The sequence below is a fragment of the Panthera onca genome, chromosome F2, assembly GCF_046562875.1.
Source record: "Panthera onca isolate mPanOnc1 chromosome F2, mPanOnc1 haplotype 2, whole genome shotgun sequence".
Taxonomy (NCBI): Eukaryota; Metazoa; Chordata; class Mammalia; order Carnivora; family Felidae; genus Panthera; species Panthera onca.
The window spans coordinates 44,253,178-44,280,665 of NC_138356.1; the positions used below are offsets into that span (position 1 = coordinate 44,253,178).

The 27,488-nt window shown below is 37.8% G+C and overlaps 1 protein-coding gene across 5 annotated transcripts in view; it reads left to right on the top strand.

The window, feature by feature from the left end:
- MTDH (metadherin) overlaps positions 1-25,717 on the top strand; it is a 57,383-nt gene extending 31,666 nt beyond the window's left edge. For 2 of the 5 annotated variants that reach the window (XM_060610986.3, XM_060610988.3), the window contains exons 7-13: positions 309-398; positions 2,624-2,722; positions 8,912-9,036; positions 16,116-16,223; positions 19,087-19,227; positions 21,779-21,935; positions 22,611-25,717. In XM_060610986.3, the coding sequence (XP_060466969.1) occupies positions 309-398; positions 2,624-2,722; positions 8,912-9,036; positions 16,116-16,223; positions 19,087-19,227; positions 21,779-21,935; positions 22,611-22,681 (791 nt within the window). In that variant the 3' untranslated portion in view covers positions 22,682-25,717. The remainder of the gene's footprint in view (positions 1-308; positions 399-2,623; positions 2,723-8,911; positions 9,037-16,115; positions 16,224-19,086; positions 19,228-21,778; positions 21,936-22,610) is intronic. The other 3 variants (XM_060610990.3, XM_060610987.3, XM_060610989.3) reach the window with 2 other exon arrangements.
- Positions 25,718-27,488: the final 1,771 nt, after the last annotated feature.

The window sequence follows — 27,488 nt, forward strand, 5'->3', positions numbered from 1 at the left end:
GAGAAAGGCATACATAGGCTTTGGAAATCAGCTTAAGTTTCATTTATGGCTCAGCTGTTTTCTGGCTATCAGCAAGCCACTTAACTACTCTGAAATTTTGCCTAGCAGGGTTACCCTAAGGATTAGAAGTGGTTGATACGAAGTTTGGCAAATATAATAGACATTTAGTAAATGGTAGCTATTGCTATATTGTGGTCCTAATTACTAAGGTTATCTTTAAGATTGTTATCGTAGTTTAAATCTGTACATATCTTTCAACTTCTCTTTTGCAAATTGAAGGTTCCAAGTGACGTTCTTTATTTTAACAGCTGCTTGGTCTAGTGTGGATAGGGGAATGAATACCTCTGAACAGAATTCTGCTTCTTTTGCATCTCTCACACTTAACTCTGCTGTTTCTGGTATGTGAAAACAGTCTTTCATTTAGTTAACAAAAAAATTTCTGTTTAAATTCATTTTAGCTCTTGCTATTTGGAAAATAACCCAGAGTCAAGTGCTGCTATCAACATAAGTAATAGATGTAGAAAATAGCAGAGGCCTTAACAAAAGGGGGAGAAAGAAAGACCTACATTTTTATCTGCAAGTGGTTCCTTTCTGTAGTGGAGATGGGAAGATTCTGTGACCTAACATAACTGAAAGTGCCTTGGCACACGGACAGGAACGCAAATAGAAGGCCTTCCTTCCCTTTAGGGTCACGATACTTTGCTGTTACTAGCGTATTTCTGCCATGCTTCTACTTGCAGTTTGCCTTTTATTTCTGTTTGCCCTTTTATCTATTTTGTTCATCATGAGTTTATAGCTGAGCCTTTCAGGTTATGTAGAACCTCACATAAGAACTCTACTTAGAGTATCTGTTGATGTAGAAAATACAGTATTACTAATAAACTATTATCAATTCAGCAGTACTTAAGTGAATATGCCTGTTATTCATGTAGAAGTCATATGTACTTAACAAATACTACATAAATATGGGAGGTGTTTAGTTTGTAACATTTGGTTCACGTCAGACTTCATGGACCCAGTGTACTAATTATGTAGCTCCACAGTGTCTGGAGTCACTAGAATAGCTGTTCGTAGATTTTTTTCCATAAAGGGCACAATAATATTTTAAGCTTTGTGGGCCATACTGTCTCTGTGGAACTACTTAATTCGACATTGTAGCAGGAAGGCAGCCGGAGAGGATGCATAAACAGATGACTGTCTGATTTTGAAATATTATTATTTTGATTTTTTTTCCCAACCATTTGTAAATATAAAAACTGGTTTTGGCTCATGGGCCACACAAAAAAGTGAGTTTACCTTTGGCCCATGGGTCATAGTTTACCAACCCCTGGTCTCATAGACTGCATTTCAGTTCCACAGATACAAATTAATTGCCTCTTTCATTTGATGACTTGGTGCAATGCAGATGCTATTCTCTTCATATATTCAGAGAAAGCAGCATTGGCGGCTAAAAAAATAGCAATAGTGTTACTTTAGTGCTTACTTTAGTAAGCAGTTAATATGCTAATTATATATGGATTTATAGGGCTATTCTACTTGTCAAAATTTATATTAAAAAGTATGTAACTTTGACTATATATCAAGCCATTATATTAAGAGTTACGGGCTGGTAAGTTAGAGGAAGCCTGCTAAGATAATCTATAACCAAGTGAAATGTGTAAGTTAGGAAGGACTTTCACAAGAGGACATGATTGTATGTAAGTCTTTTATACTAACAGGTTTTCTTACGCATTTCTTTCTGTCAGTGGCTCTGAGTCCTAAGGGAGTATCAGAGTCTCCCAAGCTTTCCAGTACATATGGAAATTCTGATTGAGAAAGTCTGAGGTATAGATATCCCTGATAGATAATGAATTTATGGCTATAGAACAAGGGCTTTTCACCTGGCATCCATGAGTTTCTGAGCCCCCAAAATTATATGCAAAATTTTGTGTTATGTTCCGGGCAGTAGTCCCATCAGAGCTTTCATCAGATTGTAAGGACTCTGTGACCCCATTTTCTCCTTCCTTCCAAAAAAATGAAAACAGAAGAAATTCAGACGAAGGTAGACGCTTCTCTTTAAACACACCTGAACTTACCATGGTCTCTCGACCATCAGCACAACTCTCCTGCCTCTGATTCTCTCTGCCTCACCTCTCTAGGTAATCATCTAGGTCTTTAACTTTTCCTTAGGCATAAGGTTCTAGCGAACCCAGACATTTTCTAGTTCTCTCCTTTGGGGCTCTCAGGATATAGGTGTACCCTTGAAACATTCAGGATTTCTTTTGTGCTTTATTATTTTTCATTGAGAACAAAAATAAAAGAACTTTTTTTGGATTTTTTTGAAATTTGTAGATACTCAGTTTGAAATACGTATTATAAAAGACAAAATACATATCATAAAGACAAAAACTAGGGACAAAATGTAGTTCTAATCCGTGAATTAGATCAAGTGATTATCATGCTTAATCTGAAATTACCCTCAATTCTACTTTTTCCTTATCTTAACTCTTTCTAATGTCTGAATTTTTCCTTTTAGGGGAAGTAAAAAATAATTTAGTCTCCGTGTGCAAAGTATAGAACTATTGTTATGAAACATCACTAGAAAATTCCATTTTTAATTTTATTGCATTCGTTTTCATTTAAGGGTCTACTGCTGAGCCAGTTTCTCATTCTACCACTTCTGATTATCAGTGGGATGCTAGCCGTAATCAACCCTATATCGATGATGAATGGTCTGGGTTAAGTATGTCCTTTTAAAAATTATGCTTTTGCTTTTGTTTTTGTTTTTTAGAATTTTCTTCCTAGCACCCTAAATTCATGCTTTTAGGTTTTAATTTTAATCCTAATTTTCACCCCTTAGGTCATAGTAATATAATACCAAATGTGTACTACTTATAAGCTAATTACTCAATAACTGTAGAATTTAAATTCACTTTCTGTAATTGAGGCAGTATTTAAACATGACTTTCTTATAGTTGCTTTATAGTTTTTGTTTTTTCTATTTTTTGTTTTAAATGAATGTTCTATTTCTTAGTTTTAGCATAATAGAGTGAATATAATATGCAGGAATGGCTTTTAGTTTGTGAGGTATGCAAATTTTATATTAGAAAACTGTTTTCTTAGCCTGATTCCCAGTGGAAGGTTAAAGGCAAGAGTTCTAAAAAAAAAAAAAAAGAGGAAGGGGAAAAAAATACCGTTTTTATGTTCAGAAAACTTATAGCACCTTCTTTTTAAAAAATCCGAGATTTTTTTCCCCCCAGCACCTCAAACCTCAGAATGTACTCCTTTCTCAAAAATTTTACAGCACATCCTTTTCTACTGTTTATTTAGCACTTTTATGTTACTTTGTGGACTTTTCCACCATGTGGCCAGTGTGAGAAAAAAAAATTTTTTTTGACATTATGGTTTCTTTGAGTTGAAGGAATGAAATGAAACAAACCCACTAGAAATGGGAACTCTCAATTACTCTTCCATCCTCAGTACTTAGTGCAGTGCTTTACATGCAGGTGTTCAGTAGTAGTGATGATAAGAAATGCAAACCCTTGACCATGTGCCAGGCCCTCGTGTAAGTTTTGTATGTTCTGTTGAATGCTTATAACAGTTCTACCAAGTAGGTCTTTTTTTTCCCCCACACTTTCCAGATGAAGAAACTGAGGCAAAGAAAAGTTATCTAACCTAGGTCACACAGTTAAGTGCAGGAGGTGGTAGTCTGGCTCCAGAGTTCAAGCTCTTACCCACCATATGGTACAGCCTTAGGGATGATTGTAATCTCTAAGGTAAAATTTGCAACACAGTGGGACGCTTGGGTGGCTCTGTCAGTTAAGCATCCAACTTCAGCTCAGGTCATGATCCCGGTTCAGGAGTTCGAGCCCACGGCAGGCTCTGTGCTGACAGCTCCAGAGCCCAGAGCCTGCTTCTGATTCTGTTTCTCTCTGCCTCTCTCCCACTCACACTATGTCTCTCTTTCAAGAATAAAGAATAAATAAACATTAAAAAAATTTTTTTATTTTAATTAAAAAACTTACAACACAATACAAAAATTAGCCCCTGGATTACTTAGTCTTTGTAGATGAGCTGAAGCACAGTTCTTACAGATCAAGGGAAGTGAGTTTGGAAAGGTAGGTTAGGCAGTGAAAAGTCTTGAGCTCCTGGCTAAAGACTAGGGATGTGGGGTTGGCATACTAGTTTAGAAGGTATTTCCTAGTTCTGGTCCTCACTTTAAAATGTAATACTTCCTGTGGCTCAGACTTACCTTGGAATCTAGATTAATTGAACTGTAAAATGGAACAAATAATGTGGCATACTACTTCTGTAGATTGTTGTGAGGTTTTAATGTGGTAATAAATGCATGTGAAAGCTTTTTGTAAATTATGGAGAAGAATGCTCAGCTATGTACAGAATAGAAGTGAAGAGTGTTTATAGGAATGATTGTAAGAGAATAGTAGTGAAGAATCTGGGCAGCTCTGGGCTGAAGCTGAGGAAAACCGAGCCTTCCGGGTTCTGGGCTTCCCTACTTGGACAGAATGACTCCACTTTTATCTGTTTTAGAATTCTTGTAATGTGAAAAACACCATAGACTGCTAAAATAAAAGACTGAAAAAAAGTGTATATACACGGAACTCTGTTGAAAGTAAAAAGTATCAACACCGTCCATCTTTCCACACTGTCTCATTTGTTAGGCTGTTGGCAGTCTTTTTTTTTTTTTTTTTTTAATTTCTTTTTTTTTTTTCTAACGTTTATTTATTTTTGAGACAGAGACAGAGCATGAACAGGGGAGGGTCAGAGAGAGAGGGAGACACAGAATCTGATACAGGCTCCAGGCTCTGAGCTGTCAGCACAGAGCCTGACGCGGGGCTCGAACTCACGGACCGCGAGATCATGACGTGAGCCAAAGTCAGGCCCTGAACCGACTGAGCCACCCAGGCACCCCATCAGTCTTTTAAGTCCCGAGTTACTTGAGTTTAACCAACCTCATTTTCTCTGAATTTTATTTTTTGTTATCTTTAATGTGTCTGATTTTGGTATTCAGTGAACTGAAGTATTCCTTCTAAATTTATAAAATGCATGATTTAGTATTTGAGATTACTAATCCACAAAGTATGTATATATGTGTGTATATGTGTATGTATACACACACACTAGCTCTCCATTTAACAATGTGATGTGATTAATATGTTGACCTTCTTGTTTGAGGCATTGACCTCATTATCTGACAAGAAGGCAACACTCGAGTATAAAGTTAAGATGCTATAGTACAGAAGATAACATTTTTTTAAAGACTGATAATCTTGTAATTGATCGTAAAGGAACAGCCATCATCATAACCCCTGTAAAAAGTCAGATTATGAATTCACAGCAGAGTATGAATGAATTTGCTGCAGCATATAAAGGGGTTAAGAGCATGAGCTTCAAGGACAGACTACCTGGGTTTGCTCTTACGCAGGTGCATAGTCATTCTGTGCTTCGGTTTCCTCATCTGTAAAGAGTAGCTCTTCTCCCACAGTTGAGAGAATTAAATGATAAAGTACATATATAGCATTGAGAACACTGCCTGAATATTCAGTAAATAGTAAGTGCTATGGTGCTGCTGATACTCTTCTTGGGGCAAAATTAGTCTATGCAGTGGGGCTAGTTAGTATTGTCTGAACACTAGAAAACGTCTTTCTAGCATAGTTGTTTTATTAAAGTCAGTACTAAAGTAAGTTCTGGTCAGAAACAGCTGACAGCTGTTTTTTTACTGAGGTAAAATAGAGATTAGTTATGAGATGCTTAAACTTAAAACATTTTTCACACAAATTAAATAGATAAATTCTTTACCATTTTGAAAGGACACTAATATGGCCCTTTGAAAAGATACTGGCAAACTGTGGGAGACTTTTGAGAAATGAGAAGTTACTCTATTATAAATGGAAGAAACTATACAATGGATGAAACCATACTACATCGTTTCCTTAAGGGAAAGAAATTTTATTAGCATATTAGGGCTCATGACTCTTAAGAATTATGTGTTGAGAGGGCGCCTGGGTGGCTCAGTCAGTTGAGCGTCCAGCGTCAGCTCAGGTCATGATCTCACAACTTGTGAGTTCGAGCCCCATGTGGTGCTCTGTGCTGATAGCTCAGAGCCTGGAGCATGCTTAAGATTCTGTGTCTCCCACTCGCTCTCTCTGCCCCTCCCCTGCTCATGCTCTCTCTCTCTCTCTCTCTCTCAAATATAAATTAACATTAAAAAATAAAAAAGAATTCTGTGTTGAGAAGTCTTCTGGTGACAGCTTTTATGTTTAGGTTATCTGTTGTCTTATAAAGTAGTTTTATTTATTCCAGTTAATATTCAAAAAAGAAACTAACCTAAAACCAGTAAACTTGGAACAATCAACAGAAAGCTTTATAAAGCCAGTAGAGATTTGTGCTGCTGTTAATGTTCTTTAAGAAGTTAAATCATAGGCTACATTCATTCCCCAGACTTTCTGGTTATATAAGCCTTTAAAAAAATAATGTTACTAAATACTTTACGAGATTTTTACCCCTTATCTCCTCCCACCACCGTATTTATTAAGAAAATAGTTTGTTTATATGTTAGTATGTTGCCCACTCACGTGTCTAGACTTTTTTTCTTTTAAAAGAAAATAAAGTTTCCTTTCTGACAAGAGGCCTTAGAGACTAGCTTATGAAGAGAAATTTTCCAGATCTGCATTTCTTATTTGTGAGGTTTAAGCAAAATCTGTGACATTCAAATCTCTTAACGGTGTTGCTAATGAATGCTTAATGTAAGATGAGCAATTGGTTCGACATCTATATTTATAAAAATGGTTTCCACATTAAGACATACCAGTGTATCTTATTGAGAGATTTATCAGGATTGTAAGAAATACATTTTTAGTTGTCTATGCCCGATAGCTTAGAAACTGACTTTCTATTGTTATGTCATCAGTGATACATAAACACTACACCTACCATTTATTGAGCATTTACTGCATTGCTGTGTACTACTTTAAATGTATCTACTATAATCTTCTCAGCACTCCTATGAAGTTAGTATATAGCCCATTAAGATTATGAAATCTGACCCAAATCACATAGTTGTTAAGTGGTAGGGGCAGACCAATATTCAGATGTGAATCTGTTTGATTCTAAGGTCCATGCTCTTAACCCCTATGTTACTACTATGTAATAATGCCTCCGGATACCTGCTCCTGGTAGTAAATTTAAGAAGGATCTTCCTTTATTGTAATATACTTCACACTTGTAATCAACTGTTCCGTGTTTTTCTTCTGCTAGACTATAAATTCTTATGTTTTCAGTCTCCATCCTCTACTGTTTGAGCCCTCTTCTCCCTCTCCACACCCCCATGATAGAATCTTTCTCTCTGTACTTAATTGTCTCTTGTACTTACCTATCTTCACCTCTAAATAGATAAGACCAGGAACTCCATGTGGGGAGGAAGTATATTGTTCTCATTTTTCTATCTCTAGTACCTGCCCAGCTCAAGTTCTAGTACATAGTAAGTGCTTAATAAGGTGAAATCCCTGTAATTCCAGTGACAAGATATATCTGTTGTTAATGTATTATTTTCTTTAATCTCTTCTTCATATAAATTTGGTATCCTATTTTTTTTTTTTTACAGTTTTGTCTTTTTTTTTTTTACTTTGAGCATTTTCCCAGATTATTATATTCTTCTAAAACATTGGTTTTAAAGCCTTCATGTGGTATCCTAATACCTCCCCTTTAAACAAAAATAATGGAGTTCACATGAAAAAATAAGAATAGCAGAGAAAATAAGGATGCAGGCAGATTTGTCATTCTAGTTACTAACAGGTATTACAGAATTATATATGGCACCATTCCAGGAATATATCAGTGAAATAGGGTAGAAATTCTAGAAACAGACTGAAGTGTATGTGAAAAAACTTACTAGTTAATAAAAGTAGCATTTGACATTAATGGGAAAAGATTGGATTTTTCATTGGAGCAATTATAGAATGACTTGTTAACCATTTAGAAATAAAGCTTAATATCTATCATCTTAAACCACTGGGAATGAAACCTGGCTGTAAGTAGTCATTGCAGAAGTAGATGTGGAAGCGTTTATGAAATCCAGGGAGGGGGCAAGAATTGACTTTGAGAGCTACTTAACCAGGATAAAGCCAAAGATTGTTTTTCCCTTTTTAGAATAAGCAAGGAAGTAAAATTCTCTGGAGTGAAAGAAAGGAATCTAGGAGTCTAGAATAAAAATTTATTCTTAAGAATAGACGATAGAAACCCTGAAAGTGACTTGGCCTATTTTGAAATAATAAAAGTAGCATTGAATGATCTGGAAAATGTAAGAAGGTACAAGTTATTAAGTATTAAAGGAGGAAGAGGTTGTAGCCATTAAAAGTAATAAAGTAATTATTTTTTTTAAAAAAAGAGGAAAGAAGACATTATTCTGTCATGACTTGGTGAATTTCAAGAGGAATGTAGTCTTGAAAAGCTGCTAAAGGGCAGGAGACATGATGTAAAAGGACAGGTGGGAGTATAATTTTGGCACTGCTGTTAAAGATTGGTTACTTCTGTACCCTAGAAAATAAATCAGTTACAAAACTGTAATGACCAAGTCCCAAACCAAGTTAGACCTAAACAGTGAAAAGAGAGCAAAATTAGGAGATAGGTAACAAAGGAATTAGGGGGAGTGGAATTAAACAGGTAATTCTTAAGTTTTCTGGGATTTTTTAGAAATTCCATTTAATTAGCCATATGATGTGCCTAGCAGAAGTTTGACAAAGGTTTTTACCATCATGTTACTGGGTTCTCTTCTAGCTCTTAAAATATGCTTGGGAGAAAGAAGGAAGAACAATAGTTTATAGTTACAACTTAGTTCAACATAAGGAACTTTAGTTTTTGCATTTTAGTTTTTGGCAGAAATGATAGATACCTAATTCGCACTGTTAAATTTTAGATGGTCTGTCTTCTGCTGATCCCAGCTCTGATTGGAATGCTCCAGCAGAAGAGTGGGGAAATTGGGTAGATGAAGAAAGAGCTTCACTTCTAAAGTCCCAGGAACCAATTCCTGATGATCAAAAAGTGAGTAAAGGCATTGGCGGGTATGTCTATTTCTCTGTGCACCCAACTATGTTAGAATTACTGGAGGGTACATTCTGTATCATAAACACATCCAGTGGTAGAATTGCTTCTGAGCCATTCTGATCATACTTGCTTTAATCATTGTGCCTGCATGCCTTCTCTATATCACTGTTTTTTCTTTCCACAAATTATTGAGGATTCTAATATGTGGAAAGCACTATTAGGCACTGATAAGAAAACACAGTTCTTTTCTCTTATCAGAATTACTATAATAGTTGATATATTATAACAGCAACTAAGTGTGTTTAGAGAAGAACAGAACGGTTGCCAGTGAAAGAGTAAGGGAGGCTCATGACGAGAACACCACGAAAAAGGTGTCAAGGAGGGAAGATAGGTGAACAGTTTAGTGGAGAGGTAAACATTACACGTGTGTGGAATCCATTAATGACAGGATCTTCCCCTTGTAGGCCATATTCCTTAAAGAAAGGAACCGTGAAGTTTTTATTTTTGTAGCTCTAGCAACATGCTTGGCACTCAGTAAATAAATGAATGATACATACCTTGCCACATTTTTATGAAATTCTATAAGTGATTAGAACCTACTGACAGCTTTTAAACTAGGGATAACCATCACTAGGGTTAGGAAACTTAGGCTGGATACAGGAGAAAGAGAAGCAGCTTGGGAAGCTATTTTGTACTGTTCTGGGGTAAGTGTTAAAGAGGCAATTACATGAATTGGGTAGGAGATAATTAACTAAACTGAGAGCTTTGAAAAATAAATGGAAGTAATTTACAAGTCCTAAAGCTACTGATCAAACTTTGCAACTGGTTGGTTGTAGGAATAAGGCTGGAAAGTCCAGAGGCTCTGAAGGGTAATAGGGTCATTCAACAAATTACTAATTGAACATCTGCCACGAGTCAGGTATTGTGCTAGTGGAGGAACAAGATAAATAAGACACAGTTACTGCCTTCAAAGAGCCTACAGTCTAGTTAGGGAGGAGAGGAAGAAGACAGGCATATCAGCGGGTGAACGTAATGTTACAGTTTGTGTCAGGTATTACAGAAGCACTTGGAAGTTGTAGCAAAAGCATCCTAGAGGTGAAAGCAGAATGTGAAACAAAGAGTGGTCAGAAATTAAACTGGAGAAGAGAGGCATGGACCAGATGCTAAAAGTTCTTGAACGTCATTTAAAAACTTAGATTTTATGCTATAAATAATGGAGGGATTTTAAGATGGAAGGATTCTACTGGCAGCCCATGTAGAAAAAAAGGAGTAGAGGCATATGTGAATAAAGGTAGGAAGGCCAGGTTAGAGGTTGGTTAGTTAGTCCGGGACAGTAATGGTAAGAATGGTACACAGAGGGGTCCCATTGGCTCAGTCAGTGGAGCTTGCGACTCTTGATCTCGGGGTTGTAGGTTCAGACCCCATGTTGGGTGTAGAGATTACTTAAAAAAATAAAATCTTTAAAAAAAGAATGGCATACAGAATACAGGGCAGACTTAAAATAATAAATTGAAATAGGGGTGCCTGGGTGGTTCAGTCAGTGAAAGCATCTAACTCTTGATCTCCGCTCAAGTCATGATCTCGGGGTTGTGAGTTCAAGCCCTACATTGGGCTCCACGCTGAGCATGGAGCCTACTTAATAAAGAAATAAACTGATTGATTGAAATAAAATCCACAGGACATGTGATTAGAATTGAATGGAGAAAGAGTCATCGAAAGACTTCCAGGATTTTGGGTTGGGTAACTGGGAAGGAAGGTGGAAGTAGTGTTCCCAACAGAGAAGATATGGGAGCAAAAGCTAGTTGACTGGGGGAAAAGATGGTTGGTTCCATTTGGACTATGTTAAATACGAAGTGTTTTGTAGAAATGCCTAAGAGAAGTTGGTTTTATACCAGGTTAAAGCTTAGGGAGAAGGTCTGTGTTTGGAAGTTATAAGCATATGGTTGTTAAACATTTTGAGGGTGCATGAAATATCTAGGAAAAATCTGTAGACCTGAAAAGCGCAGTGGAATGAATAGGAATCTGGGAAAGGGAAACTCCTCCAACTTCTAAGAAGAAACAAAAGCACATGAAAGAGACTGAGAGAAGAGAGTTCTGGGTCACAAGAGGCTGAAGCATTTGCTGTCTGGTAATTAAGAGCAGTTTCATTAGAGGAGCGCCTGGGTGGCCTCAGTTGGTTGAGCATCCAACTTCAACTCAGGTCACGATCACAGAGTTCGTGGGTTCAAGCCCCGCGCCAGTCTCTATGCTGACAGCTCAGAGCCTGGAGCCTGCTTCAGATTCTGTCTCTCTCTCCCCCTCCCCAGCTCACACTCTGTGTGTGTCTCTCTCTGTCAAAAATAAACATTAAAAATAAAAGACCAGTTTCATTAGAAATCTTAGAATAGTAACCATATTGCAGTAAGTTGAGTAAATGAGGGTTAGAAAACAGTATGCTTTTTTAATGTGTTGTTTTTTTTTTTTTAATTTTTTTTTTTTTAACGTTTATTTATTTTTGAGACAGAGAGAGACAGAGCATGAATGGGGGAGGGTCAGAGAGAGAGGGAGACACAGAATCTGAAACAGGCTCCAGGCTCTGAGCAGTCAGCACAGAGCCCGACGCGGGGCTCGAACTCACATACCGCGAGATCATGACCTGAACCGAAGTTGGACGCTTAACCGACTGAGCCACCCAGGCGCCCCTAATGTGTTTTTTTAAAAAGTAAGTAAGGATAGGAATGGAGGAGAGGTAGTGGATGACAGTGAAACTCTAGTACCAGGAAGGGTTTTGTTGGAGGTTGTTTGTGTTTTCATGATAAGAGAGATTTTAGTGCAGGGGTTGGTAAACTTTTTATTAAAGGTTCATACAGCAGTGCAGAAGCAACCATAGACAATTTGGAAATGAACTTTATTTACAAAAACTGGCATTGGGCTAGATTTGTGGTTTGTCAGCCCTTGCTTTACTGTAGATGCAAAGAGAAAGGGTCTAGAACAAAGTAAAAGTTACACATAAATGAGAGATTTGGCTAATAGAGTAAGATCCTGGCAGTAGAGGTGGGGGAACCTTAGGCATGAATGGATTGTGGGTTGGCCTTTGATAGGATGGTAGTACCTCTGATCTTTAGAGACCAGAGAAAGGAAGAGGTAGTAATGGGATTTATTACTAAGTGTGTAAATAAATGTAGAGGGCGACAGTTAACAGGTAATATGAAAGTTGAGGGGGTTAGAGGGAGAAAGGGATGAATGGGCAGAGCACAGAGGGTTTTTAGGGCAGTAAAACTATTCTGTATGACACTGTAATGGTGAATTCATGTCATAATACATTTTTTCCAAACCAGTAGAATGTGTAACACCAAGAGTGAACCCGAAGGTAACCGGTAGGGGCTTTGAGTGATAATGATAAGGCAGTGTAGGCTCCTCTATTGTAACAGATGTACCACTCTGGAGGGTGGGGAGGAGGGGGAGTATTGATAGTGGGGGGCTGTGCATGTGAGGTGGGGGAGTATATGGAAATCTCTATCTTCAGTTTTGCTGTGAACCTAAAATTGCTGTAAAAAATAAAGTCTATTAGGGAAAAAAGCTTCCTGGTAATAGTACCTTAACACATAGTAACCATTCTGATATTTGTTGAATGTTTAGTGAATGTACAATCAAAAATATATTTCTCGGGGGGCGCCTGGGTGGCTCAGTCGGTTGAGCGTCCGACTTCACGGTCGATCTCACGGTCCCTGAGTTCAAGCCCCACGTCAGGCTCTGGGCTGATGGCTCAGAGCCTGGAGCCTGCTTCCGATTCTGTGTCTCCCTCTCTCTCTGCCCCTCCCCCATTCATGCTCTGTCTCTCTCTGTCTCAAAAATAAATAAATGTTTAAAAATATATATATATATATATATATATATATATATTTCTCGGGGCGCCTGGGTGGCTCAGTCGATAAGCGTCTGACTTCAGCTCAGGTCATGATCTCACGTTTCGTGAGTTCGAGCCCTGCATCGGGCTCTGTGCTGACAGCTCAGAGCCTGGAGCCTGCTTCAGATTCTGTGTTTCCCTCTCTTTGCTCCTCCCCCACTCACACTCTGTCTCACTCTCAAAAATAAATAAACATTAAAAAAAAAATTAAAAAATATATATATATATATTTCTCTAACTGAAACTTCCTTGTGCCTTATCATCAGAATTACAGAGTAGAACCACTGAATGGAATGAAGACTATCATATATCATAGCAGTTCTTGGGGCGCCTGGGTGGCGCAGTCGGTTAAGCGTCCGACTTCAGCCAGGTCACGATCTCGCGGTCCGTGAGTTCGAGCCCCGCGTCAGGCTCTGGGCTAATGGCTCGGAGCCTGGAGCCTGCTTCCGATTCTGTGTCTCCCTCTCTCTCTGCCCCTCCCCCGTTCATGCTCTGTCTCTCTCTGTCTCAAAAATAAATAAACGTTAAAAAAAAAAAAAAAAAAAATTTTCATAGCAGTTCTTTTTTTGAGTGTATTCAGAGATCATCTTTCATATTTCTTAGTAAAAATGGGACACCGTCTACATGCCCATCAGTTGAGGAGTGGAGAACTAAAATGTGATAGGTCTGTACAGTTGCATATTAGATGTTAAAAATCAGTGAAATAAGGTACATTAATGTCAACATGAATAAAATCTCAAAAAACATGCTGAATGATGGAGGACAGGTTTACAGAAAGATACAATATGATACCGTTTGTGTAAATTTTGCGTGTGTGTAAACACACCTGAATTTATAAAAAACTTGATGGAATGGACATGAAAGAAGTTCATGGTAAATGGTTTACCCCTAGGGGAGGTAGTGTGGGAATGGGATCGGGAGAGGGCGTGTAAAGGAATTTTAAGTTTATCAGTAATTCTTTTACTTTCAATTAGTCTACAATAAATTTGTCAAAAGTTCTTTCATAGGAGTTAAAAATGGTATGGAGTTGGTTTCAGCCTTTCCCCCATAAACAAAAATAGTGTTTAGGCATGAGGAACTATATTTCCTTTATGGTTGGATTTTAATTGGCTAAGAAGCAGACTGCCCAGAGTCCTTGGGACCTGAATATCCTTCAGAGGGTGCATTTTTGCACGTGGTGTTTTAATCACTGTGAGCTTGTGGTGAAAACTTCTGTGGAGGTTTCTCCGCAGCTGGCAACCAACTTGGACTGAAAATCTCTTAGCTAAGTTTGTATAGGGTTTTGTTTTTCCATTTGCTAGTAATTTCTGTGAACTATTTGGTGGTTCATGAGACCTCCATAATCATCCTAATGACTGTGCTGCTGAGCAGACAAATAGTAGTCACCCCATCATCTCGTCCTGTAAGGGTAGGCTAGGAATCTTGGCTTTCATCTGTGCAGAAGACACAAAAAGCACTTTTTCATAGAAAAGTCAACTTCATGGTATGTTTGAAAGGATCTTATGGATACCAGTTTAACAGTTCTAATTCACTATTTTAATCATGCAGAATGTTGTTTTCAGTGACATTCCATCTCAGATTCAATTTTTTTAAATGTTCATTTTTGAGAGAGAACACTGGTGGGGGAAGGGCAGAGAGAGAAGACGGCAGAGAATCCAAAGTAGGCTTCACGCTATCAGTGCAAAGCCCATCGTAGGGCTCGAACTCACAAATCTGGAGATCATGACCTGAGCCAAAGTCTGACACGTAACTGACTGAGCCACCCAGGCACCACTCAAAATCAATTTTTTTAAATTAAACCTTTAATTTTGAGGTAACTTTAGAGTGACAAGCACTTGTGAGAAATGATACAGAGAAATCCTCTGTACTCTTTACCCAGTGTCCCCCAGTGATAACATCTTGGAAAACTATAATACAGTATCACAACTAGGATATTGGCATTAATGCAATTAAGATACAGAACATTTCCATTCTGTAAGGATCCCTCATGTTTCCCTTTTTTTATAGCCACCCTTTCTTTTTTCCTGTCACCACCCCCTTGTAACCCCTGGCAACCAGTAATCTGTTTCCATCTCTATAATTTTGTCATTTCAAGAATGTTCTAGGAATAGAATAATATAGCATGCAGCCTTTTTGTACTGTTGGGGTTTTTTTCACCGAGCATAATTCTCTAAAGACTCATCCAGATTGTTACGTATCATTACTTGGTTCTTTTACTTCTTAGTAGTCATAGTCTGGATATGCCCCAGGTTGTTTAACTGTTTTCCTGTTGAAGGACATTAGGATTGTTCTTCGCTTGTCACTGTTGTGAATAAAGCGGCTATTATGCATTCGTGTACAGGCTTTTGTGTGAACATAAGTGTTCCTTTTTCTAGGATAAATTTCCAGGAGTATAATCCTGGGTTGTATGGTAGTTGCATATTTAATATATTAAGAGATTGCTGAACTATTTTCCAGAGTGCCTGTATCACTTTACGTTCCCGCCTACAATGAATGCGTGATCATATTTCTCTCCATCCTTGCCAGCGGTTGCTGCCATCACTGTTTTTTATTTTAGCTATTCTGATAGGAATGTAGTGAACTCATCTTGGCTTTAATTTGCATTTCCCTAATAGCTGATGATGTTGAACATCTTTCCATGTGCTTCTTTGCCATCTGTATGTCCTCTTTCATGAAATGTCTGTTCATATTTTTTGCACATTTTCTAATTGGAGTATTTACTATTGAATTTTCTTTATGTAGTCTTAGATACAAATCCTTTGTTGGATATGTGGTTTGCAAATATTTTCTCCTACTCTGGAGCTTGTCTTTCTCTTAGCAGAGTCAAATTCATTTTTATTGCACATAGTGCTGCATTTAAACTCTGAAACAAAACAGAATTACCTATCCAGTGAGTTTTAAAAACCAAGGTTTGCACAGCCCTCTAATTTGTCTTGCAGTGAGTGATGAAAGATGTAAAAAAAAAAAAAAAAAAAAAAGTGGTCTATCGTAGACAATAGGAGAATGAAGTTCTCTTTACTTTGTTCTTTTCTAATACATAATTTTAGATCCATTTTATTACTCCTTACTAATTCTTGCTTAGAATTTACGAGATAAAGACTGAGCCTAATGAATGAGATTATGCCATAATTTCTGAATAATGAAAACTTAACCAATTGGTTCACTTTAATACTTTTGCTTTTAACATCAGGTTTCAGATGATGACAAGGAAAAGGGAGAGGGAGCTCTTCCAACTGGGAAATCTAAAAAGAAAAAAAAGAAAAAGAAGAAGCAAGGTGACGAGAACTCTCCTGCACAGGTAGGGCATCAAAACAACAGATGTGACTCATAAAGCACCTACTGCCGAAATGTGAAAAGAACATGCAGATCCAAGGTATACGTAGAGATAAAAGGCACAATATGAGCTCTCGGGTTTACTTGCAAAGTATTCGAAAAGTCACAGAATCTTTTAAAGATCTTACATATCCTACCATAATAAAACTGTATTGCTCTGAAAAAATCGTACTGAAGGGGGGAACAATCCTACCAAAGGTGTAAACCCCAAGGTAAATAAATTAAATTAGATGCATTTTGGTTTATATTAGGGTGGAATGGAAAAGGAGATGCAGTGTTGTTCACAGACAGAAACTTCTTTTGAGTAACTGGGATTTAGCAAATTAGAATTTTAACACAGTTATGGGGCGCCTGGGTGGCTTGGTTGGTTGAGCATCCAGCTTTTGGTTTCGCTCAGGTCATGATCTCAAAGTCTGTGAGTTCGAGCCCCGTGTCGGGCTCTGCACTGACAGCACGGAGCCTGCTTGGATTCTCTCTCCCGTTCTCTCTGCCTCTCCCCTGCTTCTGCTCTCTCTCTCTCTCTTGAAATAAGTAAACTTTTTTAAAAAAAGCATATACAATTTTTAAAAAAGGAATTTTAGCACAGTTAGAACAATTGGGCAGAACCTTACCCTGCGTTTGCACCCAGTTTCACTTAGTCCCTTTTCGTCTGGCTTCTAACAGAAACTTTCTATTTATGTCACCCCTACATTTTCCTTCTTCATTGGTCTTTCCTATTTGGGTAAAATGTTTAGATTATAATATAGATGAAAACAAAGTTCTTACAATTTCAAACACACTAGGTTACTAGAAGTCTGCATGGGTTTCTCTTTGAAAAAGTTCCATCACCATTACCTTACAACTTAGAAAATCTTGTTCCTTACTTACAACCATGTGACTAATTGTTTTTATTCCTTTAAATGTAGGAGATAGCCAGAGTTTCTGGAAGATAGCCTACAAAGAATTTTCCTATTTATTGTTCTCTTTGGGAAAAGTTGCTGCATGGGTTTTTAAGGAATTACGGGTTTGGTAATTTTTGTTGAGGGAAACGTGACCTGTTATAAATGACCCCAATCTGTTTTCAGTATTCGTTTTTTCTCACTAGTAAAGTTAACGTGACTGAGATCAATGGATATGAAAAACTAATAGGAGTGCTTCTCTTAGCTGAGCTAGTTTATGAGAAATGTTATTGACAGTTACCTTTTGTTAGTGATATTGTCTGAAATCTATTTAGCCAAACTTTTCTTAGATTTCTGTGATTTCTAGGATAGCCTTTACTTAGCCTGTTATTTTCTCTTTTGTGGATTAGGTGAGTTCCTTTTAAAAGAAGTTTTGTGGGATAGATGTAATCTGTAAATTTCAGTTTACTGGTTAAAGGTCATGAACTTGTGAACATTATTTTGGTATTCTGATACTCCTTTTTCAAATGTTTGGTCTGTTTTCAAATACAGTGAGAAGTAAGTATACGGGCTTTTGAGTCAGATCTGTACTCACATTTCAGTTTTGCCTTACTACTTGTTTTTGTTTGTTTGACTTTGCACACGTGACTTAACTGCATAGCTGCTTTGAGAATTAAATGAGCTATCCATAAAATTCTGTGTCAGGTACATAGTGTATAGCATCCTATCTGTAATACATTTTGGCATTTGTTCTTTTTAATTGTGGGTATGTGGTTGGCAGGCTTCTTTACCGTTAGTTATAGTGCAGCTTAGGATGGAAGTAACTGAGATGTCTTCACGTTAATTTTGCACAGATTGTAAATCTTACACACATACCCAAAGCTACTCATTCAATTTAAATTCACAGTAAAATTTTGAATTATTGTCTAAACTCAACTACCATCCTGAACAAGTTTTATAAAATAATCAGTATTGGAAGAAGACTTTCAAGATCATCCTAGCCAGGTGTTTATATGTATGTGTTTGCTAAAGAACAATACAATTAACGACGATGGTCCTATTTAACATATTCTAGCTCATATTTATTTCACATATCTAAGCATGTAATGTGCTGTAGAAGTATTTTTTGAAACTTTTTTAAAGTCCAAAGGCCTAAGAATAGAAATGTTAAAGCTTAGGTAGGACCTTAGAAATTATCTAGGCACATTTCATTTTATAGTTGAGGAAGCTAAAGGGAAACTAAATGATTTGTCCTTGACATTGCGCAGGCAGACTGCAGCAGGCCAGAACTGAACTGTCCTTTCTACTAGGTAAGCCTAACTTACCTACAGAATGCACTGAGGTACAAATATTTTGTTCCTTGAAGAAGTCATTAAGTGAAATGTTATTTCTAAAGTATACTTAGTTCAAGTATCACCTGATTAACTGTGCTTTTTTAAAAGAAAAAAATTCTAGTTTATTTTGTTTGAATTCGTTTAGTAAATTAGAATGGTTTGCATTTGAAGATGGGAGTGTATTGTTTTTTAATTCACAGTTGATTTAAGTCCCTGGAGAAAGCAGGGATGATGACTGTTCCAAATGTACCTGTGTATTTTAAATCTTTGAATGATTGTTTTAAAAATTGTTTTAATGTTTATTTATTTTTGAGAGAGGGAGACACAGAATCCAAAGCAGGCTCCAGGCTCCAAGCTGTCGGCACAGAGCCCGACTCAGGGCTCGAACCTGTGAACCGTGATGTCATGACCTGAGCTGGAGTGGGATGCTTAACTGACTGAGCCACCCAAGTGCCCCGAACAATTGTTTTTATATGCTCTATTAAGCCATTTGGACAGTTACTGACGTGAAATTATTTTCTTGGAATATCTTTTGGACATTAATAGCACCAACCAAGTAGATTTTTAATTAGTAAAAAAGTGATTCATATCATCTAATGACTACTCTTCTCTGTAGGACACGGAAGAATTAGAAAAAGAGATTAGAGAAGAGCTTCCAGTGAATACCTCTAAAGTCCGTCCAAAACAGGAAAAAGCTTTTTCTTTGAAGACCATAAGCACTAGTGATCCAGCTGAAGCACTCATCAAAAATAGCCAGGTAAGTTTTTTAATATTTAAGGAGTAAAATTTTGATGACTTGAAAATTGTGCCATAACTCATATTTTATCGAAGTACTGAGTGCTAAGCATTACTAATCACTATTTTAAAGTGCTAAGCATTTTAAAGACACTAATTTAGCCCTCAAAACAACCTCCCAGAAAGCTGAGATCTATTATATAAATGAGGTTGGAGAAGTTAAATAACTTGTCCCAAGTTGCAGAACTATCAGTGGTGAGACCAGAACCACCGGACTGTATTTTCTCCTGTTAAGTATCTAGACATACAAGGGATAGATTGCTAGAGAAAATGCAGCTGGTTGCATTTCCATAAAAGCCAGTGCATAATATATAATAGGACTGTGATCCAGCCTCTCAAAATGGGACATTTATGTACATTTTGGGGACAGATTCTTGAAATATGTGCTATTGGTAGAAAATGTTGAGGTATCAGAAAGGACCATTTTATAAAAGGTCTAAGCCAGTGACATAAAGATTATAGCTTTTTAAAATCTTGTTTCTCTGGGTGCCTGGGTGGCTTAGTCGGTTGAGTGTCCGACTTCGGTTCAGGTCATGATCTTGCAGTTCATGGGTTCGAGTCCCACATCGGGCTCTGGGCTGACAGCTCGGAGCCTGGAGTCTGCTTTGGATTCTGTGTCTCCCTCTGCCCCTCCCCTGCTCACGCTCTGTCTCTCTCTCAAAACTAAACAAACATTTAAGAAAAATTTTAATCTGATTTCTCATAAGGTAAGTTATATACAAATATATGAAATCGTATACTAGAGTTTCACGGTTCATTTATATACACATTCAAAAAACTTGTTGAGAACCTACTATGGGCCACACGCTATTTCAAAGGATATATCAAAGAACAAAACATAAACATCTCTGCCTTTGTGGCACCTGGGTGACTCAGTCAGTAGAACATCCAACTCTTGTTCTCAGGGTCGTGAGTTCAAGCCCCACATTGGGCATGGAGCCTACTTTTAAAAAAAACAAAAAAACAATCTCAGCCTTTGTGGAACATACATATTTAATGAAACAGCTTTAGACAACCTGAGTTACAGGAATGCCTGGCTGGCTCAGTTGGTAGAGCATGTGACTCTTGATGTCAAGGTTGTAGGTATAGAGATTACTTAAACATAAAATCTTTAAAAAAAAAAACAAAAACAAAAACCTGTGTTACCACTAAAAGAAATTTGTAACAGTCTTGTACTAAAATAAAATCTTAACCATACTTCCTGTTTGGATTTTAATTCCCTAAGAGGAAAATTCCCTTTTGAGATGAAAGGCTGCAATCTCAGTACATGCGTAGGTTTAATAATAGGGTTGCAGAAGGTCATTTGACATTTTGATGTTGTAGTTGTTAGAAAGTCATTTTCAGAAGCCATCTTGTAAAGACTATTTGAGTCCCTCTGTGACTTAACATAGATTAAGTGAGAGAATAGAGGGGAGAATACTGGAAATAAGTACTAAAACTTTTGGGTATGAAGTAAATAGAACATTAAGAAAGCTGAACCAACCAAGACAAATGCAGCTTCAGATACCTAAAATAGAAGAAAGGGATCCTAGTAATTTCTGGGGTGCACACAGCTTCCTCTTGTTTCCTTTTCCATTGAGCTTTCTTACACCCAGAGAGCCTGGAAGAATGAGAGGCGAGAGAAACATAGTGATGTTTCTTACCCTTGTTCCGATATTCAGAATCAGGATTTGTAAGCAAAGCTAAAGGGTGACTTGACCTCCTGCTCGTCTGTTCCAGCCTCCAGGCGCTCCAAATACTGCCTCTCCTGACCGTCCATTAACAGTTAGGCCTCACTGAGGCAAATCAGTTAATTTGCCTCCTTTCTGCTTCCAGGCTGGAGAGGAGAAGCAAGGCGGTAAGAGTCTAGGCCCTCAACATTATGATTTCACTGCCAGAATGGATAAAACTCTGAAGATTTGAACATGAGTTTTACTACTTACTTTCATGGAGAAGGACTAGTAGTCCTAGTCTGCTAGTGTTGTAGGCTAGCATAGACTGCATGGGCTGTCTTTGCCCTTGCATGGGAAGCAAGCTGTTGCTGCTCTGTTTGAGTAACCCTTACATCTCCAGAAGCAGAGAAGGGGGTGGTATCACCTACTGGGAGTTCAGAAGGGAGCTATTTTCTTTGTCTTTCACATGAAAAAGTTTCAAGGAGTTGAGAGTTGGTGAGAAGTGGACAAACCACTGAATCACTGAAACATCAAATCGTCCTGTTTCTAATGAACAGGAAAATATAAAAGTTCATGAAAATGGAATTATTCGCTCCTGCTTGAGATTCAGTAAACATCTGGTAATTCTGTGCTTTTCATCCCTTTTTCTCTCCACCTCTATTCATGGATGTTGTAGGTAAACGTTTATTTGGTTATGCCACTAGAGGGCATGCACGAGTTGTAGCCCTTCTGCTAGTAAATTCTTTGGAAATCATTTTAAGTATTTACTTGCTCCTCAGCAGCCTCTTGGTATTACTTTGATATTTAATTTTATATGAAACTTTTTACAGAGGAATTTAAGGTAATTTTATTCCAAAATAGCCTATCAAGACTCTTCCACCTGCTGTTTCTACCGAGCCATCTGTTATTTTATCAAAAAGTGATTCTGACAAAAGCTCTTCCCAAGTGCCACCGATGCTACAAGAAACAGATAAATCCAAGTCAAATACTAAGCAAAATAGTGTGCCTCCTTCACAGAGTAAGTAATTCTCCTTTTTAGTTCTTTTGTATGTTTTCTGTACTATTTATATAAAAGTTAATTTCTTAGAAGTCTGAAATATTTAGACTTCTAATCTTGGAAGTCTGATAGAGATTAATAGAGCAGCCCTTCCTTCCTTTGCACAGGCTAGATTCCTTGGCATCTTGTGGACCTCAGTCAGTTATGAGGGTCAAGAGGCTGAAATCACCCCAGGAGAGACTGGGTGTCCAGGGACATAGACAGCGGAGGGCTTGAGACATGCCCTTGTCCATCTGGTCCCTCCCTTTTTCTGTGCACATGTTCTTGGGACTGCTGTGAATTGTCCTGTGCCTTCTGTCCCCTTTTCCTCCCTTTAGCTACCTTCAGTATCCATTTTGCCCATTTTCACTTTCATTATGTAGATGGGTAATGCCATGTTAAATGATGGGTTTTCTAGATCAAAACCGGTGAAGTACTTTTCATGTGATTAAACAAAATAATACATTGGCATTCAAAGGAAAAGGGGAAGGTAGCCATAGAATAACCTAAAAACATGTGACTGGGACTTGAGAAGTTACACATAAAGGTTGAAGAGTCATTAGTGGATTTCAAAGCATGTTTTCATTGATGGTACTTTGATATTTTTGAGACATAACAGTATTTTCTCCTGTTTTTTCTTTCTTTTTTTCCTCTTAGCCAAGTCTGAAACTAGCTGGGAATCTCCCAAACAAATAAAAAAGAAGAAAAAAGCCAGACGGGAAACGTGAATATATTTTTCCTGCATTGGACATGTGTTTGTAAACACTGTCTGGAAGATTATGCTGTTTATGCAATAATTTGTGAACATGTACAGAGTTTTATATAAATTTAAACCAATTTTTAAAACAAAACTGTGAAAACAACCACCATAAAAATGGAATCAAAGGAAAGTTAATTTATGAAATTAAGAGGTCAGCAGAATATACTACAGTGCTGGAAGACACTTGGGGAAAGTCTTTTCAATTGAACAAGAACGATCTTAATTTAAGAATATTACCCTGGTTTTACAGCAGTGCCCTGTTTACAACAGATTGTGCCCTGTCTCATCTGCAGCTGAGGAATAAAGGATTCTGATTAGAAAGAGGGTTGCCTACAAATTGGTAGGCGGCCTCTTGGATCTTATGCACGGAACTTAAAACCATTTGAATCTGTTTTATGCTTAAATCAAAGTGCTTTGATCAAATGCATAATCTGCCATATCTTTACATATATGTTGGTAGCAATTTGTATTAAAGGAATCACAAGTGCAAATAAAAGGTCATTTATCATTTGTTAACTAAACTCATGGTTTAGTTTACAATTTTTAAAAAGTTCTTAATTAAAACATTGAACATGCAGTTGATGCTTGTATGGCTTATGAAGTTATTTTTGATAGTCTTACATTATTACTTGAATTGTTCAAAGTTCAGTATATTTTAAATTAAGAAAGGTAAACTATATGTATTTGTTTTATACTTTTAAGGCTCAGACTCACAAATAATGCTCTTGTTTAGGATTTGAAAACTTCTAGGCAAAGTCCGACTTAACGTTTTCCCCTTTCCTTAGCAGTTACTTTTTCCCAACGTCAGATCTTCTTCATTGCTAATCCATTTCCGACTTTAGAAGTGAAATCTTTCACGAATTAGTTATGCAGACAGAACTTTGAGTATATGATGGAGAATGAAAAACTAGAGTCAGACAGCTTTAATTGACATTGTCAAGACCTCCAGTTATCAGGAATACATTTTTTTACTGCCTTAACCTATAGTGCGTAGAATATGCATCAATTTCTTGAGGGAGATTCGTGTTTTTATAAGAATTTTCATGTAATTATTGCAATTGTGGTCAAACAAGGAACGTTTTCTGCTTGAAACTATTGATTTAAATGACGTGTGAGATGCTTCACCATTTTCAGGCACTGTGTAATTCTCTTGTAATAAACTGGCAGGCATCTTTGTACCTATAAATAGTGCATGCTCAGCCATGTACACTGTAAATAGCCTTTACCAAACGTGTTTGACAAGGACCATAATTAACATCACTTAGTGAGTTGTGATAAAGAAAAAAAAGCCATGATTTATTTGATGTGATTGGCTCGTTTTTATGTGGCGCCAAGAACGAAACTGTTTAACAGCGTAACCAATGGTACCGATCTGTCCATCCAATCTTGTCTTTATTATATCTGATTGTGCTTTGATAGTATTGCATTGTCATACTGGGAAAGCTAAAGAAACAAAATGGTTTTAGTTTTGCTGAAGACTGGCCTTATTAATGGACAGCTTTCCTAACAAGCAGTTATTAACTTTTATCAGGTGTTAACATCTGTTTCAGGAACATGGCAGTATGTTTACATGTCAGAAGTTTTGTTTAATTCTATGATATTTCTAAATTGATTTGTTTAAATAAATTCAGCAAATGGATAGCATTGTTTTTATTTGCTTCAACACTGGGGTAAGTTAGCTAAACTGCCAGGAGTTCGTTTCTTCAAATGACTTTATTCTGTTAGCTTTACATAGAAGTTTCCTCAATAGATCCAAGGACTCCTAAGTTGCCAGCACTTTGTAAAGGTGTCACAAGAGAGAATTTGAGAAGGGGTCTGTACGATTTTAGAATGTGCCAAAAGATCTGTGCTCAGAAAACTCAGTTGAACTCTCTCAACTCTACCTCACCATTTCTTTGTCTTAGAATTTTGTCAGCCATGTCCAATGTTGGACTTTATTTCTCCAGCTTAGTATCTTCTGTATGACCCCCCACGGTGGGTGTTTGAGACCCTGACTTTTGAGGAGAGTTGTAGTACATTGCTAAGCAGGTGGGGCCAGCGTGGAGATGCCTCTGTCTCTTCTCTCTAGCTCAAGAGCCAGTACATGGATTTTATGTTTTAAAAGATGGCAGCTATGAATGATAAATTAATACGTTTCTTTTCTTCCATATGCATGAGGTGAAAATTCTTGCACAATTACAGTGTCATTCAGTGCTTTTTACCTGTTCCAGAAGATCTTTATATGGCATCCAGTTAGTTTCTGGAATCTGAACATAGGAACTGTTCTCCATCATCAACCTCAGAAGGCACTAAAATGAAGGTAGTGATTCAGGGAGAAGAGGAGAGAGAGGAGCCTATTGTCCTTTGGAGGCTTGGATTAGATGCTCCCCAAACTGTTAATAGGGAAATAAGTGATCTCTTTAGGCTTTGTCAGGCCTGAAGTGGAACCTTGTTCTGATTAGCAAAAGAACCTACTCAAAAAATCTCTCTAATCCTGGCTGGAGTCCGCATACTTACTGCAAATCCTTTCCTGTTCTGGAGCAGGGTTTAGGATTTTCCCCAGACTGGAATTCTACCTATCCGACCCCACCTTGAGCAAAACAATAGTTGAGAGAGTCCAAAAAAAGTGTTGAAATAAAATGTTGTTAATGTAATTTATCATGTTTACTTTGTGCATGCATTTGGGGAGGGGAGGGGAACAGTGAAAATAATTTATCCAAATCTAATGGTATTATTTCATAGGCTAGTCCAGTTTGTATTTGGGTTAAAAATAATTGAAGGGCAATATTTAACTACAGAGTTTAGTTTTTCTTAATTAAAAGCAGTCCTCTATTAACATAGTGTGAAATATCTCTCAAAATTGAGAATTTAGGTTTAAGATGTCTAAGAGATATCTTAAGACTTTACTGTAAACTCATTGCACAAACTGGAATTACTTTCCAAAAGACTTAGGGAATGCAAATATGTTCTTTGTAAAATGCATTGAGTATTGTAAATAAAACATACCATTTTTGTTTTGTTTAAATTGCTCGTTATAGTTCGCTTATGGGAAGGGACTTCAGTCATTTTGCATCCTAAGCTGGTCTAAAGGCAGTTACTTTTTGATGTTCTTGATGCTTCTTTCCAAAGCCATAGGTGCACTTGCAGGCTTTACCGTCAGGAAGTCAAATATTTATGGAGTTAAGCACCTCGTAAAATATCCGCTTGTGACACACGATGTTCTCTGTGAGGAAACAGCTTCCACCCTCCGTCATCTTAGCAGTAGATGTCACTTGCCACTGCGTCCACTTCTTAGGTTAAGGACGTTAGACTCAGATTTGGCATTATATATTAGTGTGGCTGTGTCCCGAAACAGTAGTGACTTAAACAAGAGAGATGTTTATTTTCTTGTGCATATAAAAGTCCGGAAGGCCATGCAGGGCTGCTGTGACACTACAGGGTCCGGAATCCAGGTCCCTTCTACGTTGGTCCTCCCCGTTCTCAACATGTGGCTTCCACGTCCTGGTCGCAGACAGCTGCTCGCTAGAAACCTCCTGTCAGCATTTCTGCCCGCTTCCTTTAGCAACGCTTCTCACAAAGTTACATCACGTAGGCTTATCAATGCAAACTTAAGACACTTGATCCTACTAGCCACGAAGAGAATAGGAAACAATAGGCTTTATTCTGGCTGCCACAGGCCAATTCAGGACTCGCTGCTGAGGAAGCCGTGGGGGACGACCACAAGCACAGCCAGCAGTCCCTGTCATGGGGTTGACACCTCAAGGAGATCCTGCACCCAAACGTCATTTTTAAGGTCGGGTTTTAAGTTTTCCAACTAAGCGGAAATTTTGAAGTCTCTTGGATACCGCCAAGAGCAGCTAGTTATGTTCGAGTGTCTATGTATTAGCTTTCTGAAAGAAACTCCTGCCAACCAGTGGCTGTTTTAGATTCTAGAGACAGGCTGAAGAAATAGCCTGCCATCACGCCTGTCCCGCAAGTACAAATTGTAACAAGTTTCAATAGAAAAATTGCCCTAGTGTCTAAAGCGATCTTAAAAAAAAATAAAGCATTACTATTCTTTCTAAATGCTTTAACGGGAGAATGCTTTATAACCCGAGCATCAAGGCTGGAGGTTCATTGTGACATGTTTGCGAACTAATAATAGTTACAGTACTGAGATTTACGAATAGGCTAATTGAAGAAAAACTTAAGCAGATTCAAGGTCTTCCCCATGGTAATGGCATTCTTATTTGTATATGTATGCTTTCCTTTTTTATTTATTGTATCAAAGCATTCAAAATGAATATATGTAACATGTACATAAATTAATAATAAAACGAACACCTCTGAAACCACCATTCTGCTTAAGAAATAGAACCTTACCAGTAGAGGGGATATTGGGAGTGAGCTTGACGTTTGTCGTTTGGCAACAGGATCAAGGGGCAAAGGCACAGATGAAAATAGCTGCTCTCAAATACCCCGACATGGCACAGGTCCTTTTTCGTGCCAACACTAGCTGAGGATCCCAAGTGACTTCAGCCGGTCTTGGAAGGGAGTCATGGCTCACTGATGCCCCTTCGCCAAGGTATTCCACTGACATCTGTTGGGAAGTTGTAACAACTACGAATAGGCACAATGACTGAATGTGAATAGTGCCCCCCAGGTTGTATAGTGAACATGACAGCCTTTCCCTGAGGGAGGAGGGTAACAAGGCTGTATAAGAACTACCCCACCCTCCATCTGGGGATTCAGAAGGGCAGCACGTGCCCCTGTTTAGGGTGCAGATTCCTCGGGCCCCCGGGTGGTTCAGTTGGTTA